The sequence below is a fragment of the Tachypleus tridentatus genome, chromosome 9, assembly GCF_004210375.1.
Source record: "Tachypleus tridentatus isolate NWPU-2018 chromosome 9, ASM421037v1, whole genome shotgun sequence".
Classification (NCBI taxonomy): domain Eukaryota; kingdom Metazoa; phylum Arthropoda; class Merostomata; order Xiphosura; family Limulidae; genus Tachypleus; species Tachypleus tridentatus.
In genome coordinates this window covers 111,604,479-111,616,738 of record NC_134833.1, presented here as the reverse complement: position 1 = coordinate 111,616,738, position 12,260 = coordinate 111,604,479, and the positions used below count along the sequence as shown (strand labels likewise).

General features: G+C 34.9%; 1 protein-coding gene across 4 annotated transcripts in view; it reads left to right on the top strand.

The window, feature by feature from the left end:
- The window catches only part of LOC143226051 (uncharacterized), a 49,094-nt gene that overhangs the window by 28,518 nt on the left and 8,316 nt on the right, over positions 1-12,260 (top strand). For all 4 annotated transcript variants that reach the window (XM_076456466.1, XM_076456467.1, XM_076456464.1 and 1 more), the window contains exons 7-8: positions 2,286-2,390; positions 4,387-4,567. In XM_076456466.1, coding sequence (XP_076312581.1) covers positions 2,286-2,390; positions 4,387-4,567 — 286 coding nt within the window. The remainder of the gene's footprint in view (positions 1-2,285; positions 2,391-4,386; positions 4,568-12,260) is intronic.

Below are 12,260 nucleotides of genomic sequence, written 5' to 3'. Positions count from 1 at the left end.
GTCAGCAGTTTGGTCACTCAGAATCATCATGTCATGGTTCTTTGATTTGTGCTCATTGTGGTGGTAAAGAGCACAACGCTTACAAGTGCAACCTGGAACCATGCTGTGTTAACTGTAGCAACCCACACTCCTCTTACTCTATTTCCTGCCCTAAATGGGTAGAAGAGAAAGAGGTGCAATGTTTGAAGACTGTTAATATTATCACATACCCAGAGGTTCAGAAATTATTGTTCCCAACTCCATCTTGAATGTATGCTGCTGCACTCCATTCCAGTGCCACGCCGAGTGCAGATTTTTCTTAAGAATTTTGTGCCCTCCATAATTACAAAAAGTTGATTCATCTATGTCTACTTCCATCTCTGTTTCAACCACTCCTTCCAGTGACTGCCCAGTTCTACTTCCTTCAGTTTTAAATGTTTCCTCAGTTTCATCCTCTTTTACAGCCCCAAAAAGTAAATTGACCATTTATTCATGCCCTCAGTCACTGGGATCTTTGTCTACAGACAGAGACCTGTCTACTCAACCCAGGGTAGGATTCACAGAGGTTGATACATCTTCATCCAATAGAGAAAAAAAACAGGGTCGCAAACAGAAGGCCTCCCCACCATATTCTCCTCCACATAAATAAAAATGGCTACTCTGATCCAGTGGAACTGTTGAATATCACTTCCTGTTTGCCAAACATCTTTCAAACCATCCTTCCATTCCCATTTATACAGATGGTTAAAAATCAGGTGACTTTGTGAACTCTTCCACAGTTTGCTGTGATTTGGTTGTTGCACACAGAATCCTCTCTACAGTTTCTGTGTTCACTGCCGGATTGTACTCCATTTCTCATGCCCTGGATCACATAGAAGCTATGCAGCATACGAACTGTACTATTTATACCAATTCACTTAGCTCTCTGTTAACCCTGGAATCACTGCATGCCTGTTCTCACCCTTTTATTTTCAATATTTAAAACTGACTGGCCCATTTCTCTCTAATTTCTACTTCTTTCCAGTTTTTCAGGATACCAGGCCATATTGGTATTCATGGGAATGAGCTCACTGATATTGCAGCTAAGTCAGTCTGCTCTGATACTATCACTGCTGTGCCTGTATTCAAGGCTCGGCTTCACGCCAGTTGGCAATCAACTTGGAGTGAGCAACATGATAATAAGCTTTTCCAAATCAAACTTTCTTTTGCTTTTAGGCTGTCTTGCTTCTGTAAGGATCGGAAGGAGGAAGTTGTTCTGGCTATGCTATACATTGGTGACAGTTTTTAACTTATCATTTTCTTTTATCTGGTACTGATGCACTAGTGTGTTGTCTATGTAACACTTGAGTCACGATAAGCCTCATTTCACTGTCTTGCCGTCGTTATGACTCTCAATGACGGCACTATTTTAAACATACTTTTATGGTGAATTCACCCTTATCATTGGTGAGGGTGATAACGACTACTTCAGTGGTGTTTTTAAATTTTTAAGGGCTATTGGTCTTTTTAACCCTATTTAAGATTTTTAATCCGGTGATTCCTTTTTAGATATTTTACTTTTTACTGGCTGTTTGGCACAGATAGCTCAGCTGCTTTGTGCCACTAAACACTAAACAATCAACCAAACTTATTTTCTATTCAGTAGGTTCCTTGTCATCAAATGTGACATTTCATGTTGTCTAATGCATATAAGGTTTTGTGAAGAAAGTGAATTATGTTGTATTTTTATGTATGTTGCATCATTATCATAATGTTAGTTGCATGACATTTTCATGAACACATTTCTTACTTATTCTGAATATGAAGACAGTAACAAAGCTGGAGATTTTTGAGAAAATTCATATAAATAAGTTGAAATTGTTAAAAATAGGTGATTGGAAGTTAGGAGTAAAATAATAATCTTCAGCACACAGCACTTTTAGACTGTTGTTTGATATTAGCTTAACAATAATTCTTATTTTGAGATATTTTAATGCCAAAATAATTGTAGTAAATTTCTGAAATATCAAAATGTCTAAGATTGTGTTTTAAAATTGATGAACATATTTTAGTTTTGCAGGAATTGTAGAAGTTATTTTGGATGTTGTGTACAAAATATTTAAAATTTTAAACCTCCTAATATTCATAAGAATGAAAAACCATGCATTTTTGTATGTTTTACTAATACATTTTCAGAAGTATCTTTTTCGTATGCCACAGTCAAGAATATTTTTAATGGATATATTCATGATTTTATTGCATATTATACTTGTTCACAATAAAAAGATTAGTACATTAAAATACTTATATTTCACTTTCTTTTGAAGAGCATTTTTAGGTATGGGCCTCTGTTGGGTGCTGTTGTCTACCTCTCCACAAATTCTTCACATGATGTCAGACTTTGAGATTAATTTTACATGGATGAATCCTCAGTAAGAACTCTGTTTTGTTTGTTCTATCAGAAAATCTTAAAAGTTTAAAGTATACAGTTCTGTACAAAAGTGTTAGGACAAGAGAATATTTTGTCATTTTTTCCATGGCATTACAGAATGTAACTTTCAACTGTATGGCACTGCTTCACTGATTGTTGACAATTAAATGAACCAGGTTGAGAATACTTATTTTTTCTAGAATTCCTATATACTTGTGACATGTTCTTGGTACAAGGAAGCTAGTATATGGTACCGCTACATGCTAGAAGAAATCATTTTAATAGCACTATACAAATAAACTTTAAAAACAGAGTTTATAACTATATATATATTTTTCATTTTGTTGTTGTGCCATGGCCCAAAAAGCATAGTTGTCAGTAGAGCAAAGAGTTCACATCAAAGCTTTATATGATGCTGGTTGAAATACACCCTAGATTGTGAGACTGAGACTGGTAAATTTGAGAATAGGAGAGGAAGAGGTAGAACACCTAAACCCAGTGATATTGATTTTAAGTATCTTTGTTTATGTAATCTTTGGGACAGAAAGAAAACTGCTACTGATATTAAGTGTGAGATAAATAACCATGTACCAAATGATAGAAATGTCCAGATCTGCATTATCAAGAAGACACAAAGAGAATGAAATATTTGATTATTTAGCAATAAAAAACCTTTACTTTGATCTCCAGTCATTGTCAAAAGACTGAACTTTGCTAAAAGGTTAAAAAAAACTGGACTCTTGATGATTGGAAAAGGATGTTATGGACGGATGAGTCCAAGTATAAAATATTTGGATCAAAGCATAGGTTGTATGTCTGGTAAAAGAAAGGTAAAGCATACCTCAATGCATAACACCTACCATAAATTATGAGAGAGGTTTTGTGATGGTTTGGGAGTGTGTTTTTTTTCTGACGTAACAGGAGATATTTGCAAAATAGATGGAGTAATGGATCAGTGCAAGTACTGCCAGATACTGATCTGTTATGGAAAACCCAGTGGTTTGCATATTATTGGTAAAGAATTCTGTCAAGAAGATAATGACTGTAAACACTTATTCAACCTATGCAGAAATTATGTAGCTAAGAAAGAAACTGTTGGAGTCATTCAAATGATACAACAGATCACAAAGACCTGATCACAACCTAATTGAGCAAAGATGAGGTTTGATAGATCAAAAACTTGAGAAATCAAAAGTTACTTCCAAAGAAACTCTGTGGGAGTGTATTAGAGACATTGTGAGTAAATTCCCAAAGGATACCTAAATTTAATATGTTGCAACAATGCCTGAAAGCTATCTGCAGTTATTAAAACAAAAAAGGGGACACACAAAATATTAACTGTTTGCATAATTCAAGGACTTTCACTGAGCTTCTGTGTACTAAATATGAAGACTAATAAATTTTGATGTTTCCTCTGTGATTTTCCTTCCATTGTTCTTTTAAAGTAGCCTGAAATACAATTTTTGACTTTGTCCTAACACCTTTGCACAATATAGAATAAAACAACAAAAAGAGTACCTAATACGTAGTCATGTTTTTGCATTTTACTGTTTTATTTTTTATTAGGATTATTTTGTTTCATGTTTTAAAATGCATTAACAAATAGTTACATTAATGTTGGCAGAGATTATTTCTAAACTTGCTTTACGGAAAATGAATTTGTGTGAACAAATGTTTAGCTCTGATACACAATCATAAGTACATAATTTTTATCTTCAAATAAATTAATAAAGGGACTAAATAAATGAAACTAATGTTATAAACTTGTTTTATTTATATTACACTTAATTTAAACTTCAGTAAATTATTATTTTAAGGGAATTACTGAAAAGTTTCTATTTCAATTTTTTTTAATTTTATTTATAAACTGGATTCTAATATATATAATTTCATCATACAATTATCAAAATAACTTTTCAAATTTATGCTGAAGATTTGTTTTATTATTTGCAAACCTCAGCATGCAGTTTTTAGGGCAAATTTTTTTTTTTTTGTAGTTATAATTTTCTTCGAATCTTATTAATTGTGCTGATGCTGGTTACTCTGCTGTGGAATGATATTGTTTGTGTTGCTATAGCAACAAGCTATTCTGTCCATTGTCAGCTGATAATTTCTTACTTAGAAAATATTAGTTATGCTGTTCGAGAAAAGACTCTCAGCTTCCAGGAATTTTACAAGGTAAATAATATCTAAATAATGAATATGATGGAAATCTTTAAAGTTCAGTTAAACATTGTTTTCAGGGTTAACTTAAAAAACATTTAGTCTGTTCAACCTTACAAAATCAGTATTTGTGACTTATTTCAAACTTTGTTTTAGAATGAAAAAAAACTTGTATATATTTTTGAAAAAAAAACAAAATGTTTGCTGCTAAAATAATTGGAAACTTAATGTGAAAATATCTTTCTCTTACGTGTTATGAATAGTAATTTTTAAGTTGTGATGTGTTTATAAGTAGTTCATAAAAAGGATGGCTTTGTGATGTATACTCAGATAAGATTAACAAGTTTCAACTTTAATTTATTCCTGAAAGTTTAGGTCTATGTATGAAAAGTTTAGATATCCCCTAGACATATGGAACTGTATGCTTTTTTTTTTTTTTGTTATTCAGTATAATGTTTACAAATACCAAACTACTGTTGAAGTGGTATTTAACTATTTAACAATAAATTATTAGTATATCTATGTATGTGTATTAATTATAAATTATTGTAACTTAAATTAGTAAACACTTGATAGTTTCTTTACTAACATATTTAATTATAGTTTATCTAGTAGTATATAACTTTTCTATTTCTTAGTACTTCCTTCAAAGCTATACAGTCCCTTTCAACAGTCAAATAAGTATGTTACAGTCTACAAAAACTATAAGAATCTGAAGTGACAGTTATGTTTTATTAACCCATAAATAGCAGGAATGTTGTGTTTCAGGTATTACTTTGATTGGTTATTAGCTTTGGAAGTTCAGACAGTTGTAGCATGTTGATTAGTTTAAAAATTAGAAGAAAACTGTAAAAACGAAACAACCCTGGTTCTCAATTAGTATAGCATTTTGGTAGCTAGTGATAATTCTGTGTGTTGTGACACCAATAGTGTTTTCTGGATTTGACCATCAGTCTGTCTTCAGCACTGCCTACACATTTTTTTGCTACATATGTATTTCTTTAGAATTTTGTATGTAAGTTTGCATGCAACATAGTAATTCAAAATGCTACCAAGCATACTTTTGGATTTTTTTTATGGAAAATGAAATTTTCATGCAGTACTTACCTCCTTTCACAAGATTAACTATTCTCATTTGGTGCTGCCTTCTAACTGTGAATGTTTTACTAATGCAGACCACAAGCCTTATGCTCCCCGTTGTTGGAATTAGAAGATTTCAACATATTTCTCATGTATCACTTGTTAACCAATAGGAGTATGATATATTCATATGACACATGTGGTTCCATTTCCACTCTCATACCTACCCTCACTTCTTGTTTTGCAGCATTCAAGTGCCAACATCTTTTTTAGTTCCAGTTTGGGGTTGCAGGGGTTTCTCTTTGTTTCACTTCATATTTGTTTAATTTCACTTTTATTTTGAAAGCATTTCTTTACATGTGTTGCTTTGCCAAATCTTTGTCTTGTTTGACAAATTCAAGCATGTATTTGAAGTTCATGTTAACACTTCAAGTCTATACCTATATTTTAGGCCATAAGTACTGGTGACCTGTCGGGGAATTTATCAGCTGTTGTTTGTCAGGAGTTTGAGCATTTTATGGACGTCTTTTGTTTTTCACCTGTGCTTTTTGTACCTGGCTTTTATCCCCCCTTCTGGCATAAGACGTGCCCTCCTGCACTCTAGATGTAATTATTTTTGGACTTCGTTAGTTACTCAGTGATGAATTTTTCAGGTATGTGGTATTTTGTCAATTGCTCTTTAAAGTTTAAATTTATCATTCATTCTTCACTTTTCATTAGTTATGTGAAAAACAACAACAGTCCACTGTTCTCTGATTTTTGAGTTCACACCTTATACTTTGCCTTACCTTTAGAGAGACTGCATTAGAGTTTCTCTTGTCCCCCATGGGTCTTGTATTAGTCTGCTTTCTCTCATTGTTGTATGGGCTGTTCTTAACAGGCCCACATATATTAGGTTCATTTTGACAGTTTCCACCCAGGACATGCCCTGAATTTTGTGTTTGGCTCATGAGACACTGCTTTCCTTCCTTTACTTTCTCGTACTGATTATTGCATTTCTTCTGTTTTGTCATTCTTCTTTCTGAGGGACATCTTCTCCATCATTATTTTCCTGTATGTCCACCTGTTGTCTTTTGCTCTGACCCTATAACCATAGTTTCTTTGTTGATAAGATATTTTGGGTTGGGATGCCTTATTTCATGGATCCTTTCCTTGGGAATTTTTTTTATGGGTCCCACACTTGGCCCTGTTTTAATGACAATACATATTTATCATATATTCAGAGCCTTTGGTGTGTATGATCTATTCAGTCCAACAATTTTCTGTGCTTTCTTTTCTAGCACTACATTTGTCTTAGTCTAAACCACGTGTGCTATTAATTTTGTCTACCAGACTTTCCTTCTATGTCCATGTTTTTTTCTTCTTTTCACTGTTCTATAGTTCATCATTTTTTTTCAGTGATGTAAGGCACATCAACATTGGTTATGTATGATGCTCAGTGGGTCTGGATACAGTGGGAATCTGTGTTTACTTTGTTCATCAGTGCATTCCTTGGATATCTCATTGGGGTCTTGATCTAATGTCATGTTTTTTTTTTATAATTTCTTTTTTTTTTCTCAGCTTTAGGCATACTTATTTGTTTCTCTCTGCATTATCCCTGGCCAAGCCAGTATCTTTCTTTATTGGTTGTGCCCTCCTCATCCAACAAGCTTTCAGACCTCCCCCTCTAGTTTGGGAGTTATTCCCACTGGTTTGGGGTTCATAAATGGACCAGGAACTGGGACATGGTCAGTGACCTACCCCATTTTACTCCATTTGTTTGCCCCTCAATCCACCAGGGAGTTGTACTTTCCCTTTAGTGGTTCTTTGATAAGGGTCTTGGATGACTGCAAATGCCCTCTCCAATGTTTATTTTCATTCTTGTCCTTTTATTTGGTCTGTCCATCATGGGATGGTGTACTACTTTCACATCTTTCCTTTTCATTTTTGTTGATTGGGGTGGCCTTTCACTCTACAGTTTTGTGACTTGGAAATGTGTTTTCCCTTTTTTTAGGACAACTGGTTTCTCACTATTCTAAGAGTGTCAGCCTGTCCTACTCATTATCTCTTTATCAATGGTCCTAAGGTGGGTTGGTTTTTCAACTAAGGGGAGCCCTTTAATCCTTTTCAATTTCACATTCTTTAAGGCTAATAAGTCACCCTTTAAAGTTGAGTGCAGTCTTTTTCACTTTATTCTCTGGTATGGACTATTTAGTACACACTGTCTCATCCCTTCCTTTCTCCTCCAGTGCTTCTATCCCTTTTGGGGATGGAGTCTTTCTTCTTTTACCCCTTGGTAGACCTTGTCTGATGTTCCTTTGGGCTCTCCTCAATTGTTAGAACCTTTTTGTGGATCCTTTGGATTCTCTAGTTCCCCTTCTTTACTGCCATAATGGTTATCTCTTTTTATGGTGAGTCTGGATTCATATTAATGTGGGAATCATGGTCCATTCTCTATTGATGGATTTTCTTCTATTTTCTGGTGGATCCCTTCAAGAATGGGGTATGTATGTGTTGACCACAGTCTGGCTTCAGACAGTTAACCTGAGGTTGTACATTCTATCCTTATCACCATCGCAGAGCTCTTTGGTGTTTGCTGGCCTTGGGATCCTTGTTTCCTATTTCTAAAGATCATTTGGTCGTGTTTCAACCTAACATATTAACAGTTGAGGTTCATATTTCCATAAATACAACTAGTCAAGATCCCAGTACTTTTCCACTTGAATCATTTTAGTCCATGATTGTTAGGCTTTGTGCCATATGCAGGGTACATTCAGATTTAGGGCAGATTATGCTCTCGGCTAGAATGGCCTTACATGATGGTCTCTTTAGTTCTTGTTTCGTTAACTGACTCTGCACATAGTAGTTTGTTCCTTGTTTTGGTACATATACTTCCTCCTCCTTTCTTCATTTGGTTTGGTCTCCTGTTCCCCATCATTGGGTTTTAGCATTAGCTGCCTTCACTTGGATTTGGTCAAACACATTCCCTTTCATTTATCCTTTTTTCCAGTTATTTTGTCAGTTTGCCTCCCTCCTCTTTAACATTATGTTCCTGGCCCTTCAAAGTGCTCATTTCTAGCCCATTCATCTGTAATTTTTTTACTCCATTTTCATTTATTTCTACCCTACCTCTCCTCTTCTTTCTTTAATTGCTGTCACTGATTCTACATTCCAGCCTTCCCATTCTGGTTTCTGACATGTTTGGTTCTCACATCTAGTGTCAACTTCTTTTCCTTATTCCCTTTTTCTTTGTTACCACAACATCTTTTCTTCCCTGTTCTATCCTTTATTCCATTATTTTCAAATGCATTGGAAGCCTTCATGTTTCGATGCGTCCAGATTGGATGCTTATGTTGTATTCCATTCTATTAGTTCTGTTTTCTCCTCTCATCTAGTGTTTTTTTTTCCTCTTTAGAGGGTATTTCTTCCCCTCTTCACCTGCAGAGGATATCAGTCATATATATTTATCCCATTCTTTTTTCACTGTACCACATTCTATATCCTCTCCTGTTTGTAGTTCATTCCTTTGTTCCTTCTCCTCAACTAATTTTGATGTTCACTACTCTTTGCTTAATTTCTTTTCTCCTATGTTTACCCTCATCAAGATTTATATGGACTTTTATTCTTGTACATCCTACTGGTTCTTATATTGTCAGCAAAGTTTCCTTCAATTGTTCATGTTCCTGGCTATTTATTCCCAGGTAACCCTCTTCCTATCAGGATCTTTCTCCCTCTACTCTTTTTTTTTTGTTGTTGTTGTTGTTGGATTCATTGTTTCATCCATTGGTTTATTTCTCATTTCACCTTCCCATCTTCAGGCTTCCTTTATTTTCTATCTACATCTTCACCTTTTCCCCTTGCCTCTCCTACAGGTTGGACTTGAAGGATATTCTACATTCAGGCTTGTTGTCCACCATATCAGTGTCATCTCCCATTATCTCCATTACATTAAAGTATCTGTATCCTCAGGATATTTTCTCTTGCCTGTGGTTATACTTCACACTTTGGTGCAGCATGGACACTAGATAAGTCTTTCTTAATGCTTTTTTATTTTCTTATAGGGGCTCTTGCTTCACATTCTTCTCTTAGATCCTGCTCTGTGATGAGTAGTGCCTGACCACATATTCTTTAACTATTAAATCCATAATTTTCAACATGTTGAGATGGTATGTTCCACAAGATTGCTTGTAGGTAAATAAGATTTTGATATTTGTTTTATAAATGTGCCCATTCCTGACCATATCATCCATGAAAGATGTGTAAAGCAGATGAAGATACAGCCCATCTCTATAATGCCTTGAGTTAAGAACTGTATGATCTGCTTTTTAAGATAGGGTTTTGTAGTCACTCATTCCACTCTCTCTAGTGACAAGGGTCCTTCGAACATTCCAACATGCTATCCCCTTTCTTCAAGTAGAGTATGAGAGTACTTGCCATTTTCCAGTTCCAAGCCACTGCAATAGTGGATCATGGAGATTCTCTTCTGAATGGTTCCACATAAATTACTATAGCCATTAAGTTGAGAATAGGGTGGTGGTGTTTATTTGGTGTTAAAAAAAAAAAGACATGGCCTCCACTGGTGTTGTATGTACAGGTTGGGTATTCTCAACTCACCCTTGTTGTGAGAGTTTTGGATTGAGTGAAACAATCTTTAGATTTTGTTATGCTAGTTTCATCCATACAGCATTTGCACTTTTGAAATGGGTCCTTATCTCACCCAACCTAGATGTCAGTTACTCACAGTAGAGGTTTTGAATTGGAGTGAACCAATTCACTCAAGTCCTCACACAAGTAGAAATATCCTGCAATTGGTGTGGATTTTAATCCCAAGTTCTTGGTTTAGAAGTGATGTAAGCATGTTTCTTATACTGTACTCATGGGTTATTATCTCCTTCTAAAGGAGGTTTAAGATGTTATGTACCTGCTGTGCACAGTCCAAAGTACCATAGCCACATTATGCCTTTTGTTTATTGCCCTCATGATTCCTGTATTATATACAAGGGTGGAAAGTATACCTGGCTCAGAAGGAGTGCAGTGCTTTTCATTTTTATCTTATGATCACAGTTATATTTTAGATGCTTTTAGGGATATATCTGTTTTCTCTCTCACACTGGACCCTCTTCCATTTCAGTGTGTGATTCCAACTGATCTTGTGAGAAGAGGTAAGTACCATATTGGAAGTTATAATATTCCTGCATTGAAACTATATTTCCAATAGATACTTAACTCTCCTCATATTTCCTTCCCTTTCTCTTCACTTCTGCTAGTGTTCACCCCTGCCTAACTTTGAAGTGAAGGTTAGGTAAGGGAGTGTAGAGTGGACCATATGCACAATGTATGTATGTCATGCTCCTGTTTGTTAACAAGTGACGCAATAATTTGCATGAGAGACATTCTAATTCAAACAGGGGAGAAACTAAAGCTTATAGCATGTGTTAGTGAAAAGGTTCATGGTTAGAGGGGAGTAGCAAATCTTGTAAGAGGAGGTAAGTACTGTATGGGAAATATATTTTCAGCATTGAAAAATTATAATTTTGTTCTGTTTATAAAGACAAAATACAATATAATATGGCATGAAAACAATATTTTATTATTCCCTAAATAACTAAAAATACAAATATATGTATAAAGAATTGTATGTTCTAATTTCAAAATAAAAATTACTTTTTAGCAGGCTTGTCTAGTAGAATCAAATGAAATAAATAGTGGACTGTTGGATAACATGGCCTTGTCAAGTGCAAGACCTCAAGAGTAATCAAATCACACAATTCATGAATATGTTGTACATTAAAGTTGTTTAATGAATACTGTATCCCCTCCCTCTTCCAAAAGAAACAAAAATTTAATAAAAACTCAGATTAGATGCCTAGCTGTTATTTTAATGGATTATAAAGTTGTAATAGCAAAATATTTTTTTTTTATTTTTTTGGAATAGCATGAGTCTCAATCAGTTATTTGTCTGACTTGTATTTAAGACCAATTTTTATTTCCTTAAAAATATTGCTGGCTTTTCATGTATATTATATTATAAATATTATACTGACACACATCTACATAAATTTTTATGTAAATTGAACAACAAATAAACTGTTTATAAACAAATAACCAAACATAGGAGGGGGATAAAGTGTTCATGCATCTACTTTAATGGTCAGTTGTGAAGCCTTTCAGGTGAATTACTTGGCGCAGTCTCTCCTCATAGCCCTCCATGATCGTTTCACAGTACTTGAGTAGTATTTTCTTCCATTCTTCTTTACAGAAGGCCTCCAACTCTTGCAAGTTTTTTGATGATGCTGATGAACCCTGGTCTTCAACTCATGCCAAATGTTTTCAATTGGGTTGATATCGGGTGACAGCGATGGCCACTTCAGAATGCTTATGTGGTTCCTCTGCAACCAGGATTGCACATATTTCGATGTGTGCTTAGGGACATTGTCGTCCTGGAAGATCCAACGACCCCCAAGCTGCAAGTTTCAAGCATCATTCTTGATATAAGTACCTAATATATCAACCTACTCTTCTTTTTTCATGATTCCGTTGGCACAGTGAAGACTGCCTACACCAGAAGAGCTGAAGGAACCCCATAGTATGATCAAGGCACCTCCATGTTTAACTGTAGGGATGGTGTTCTTTGGAAGATTTTGTTCCC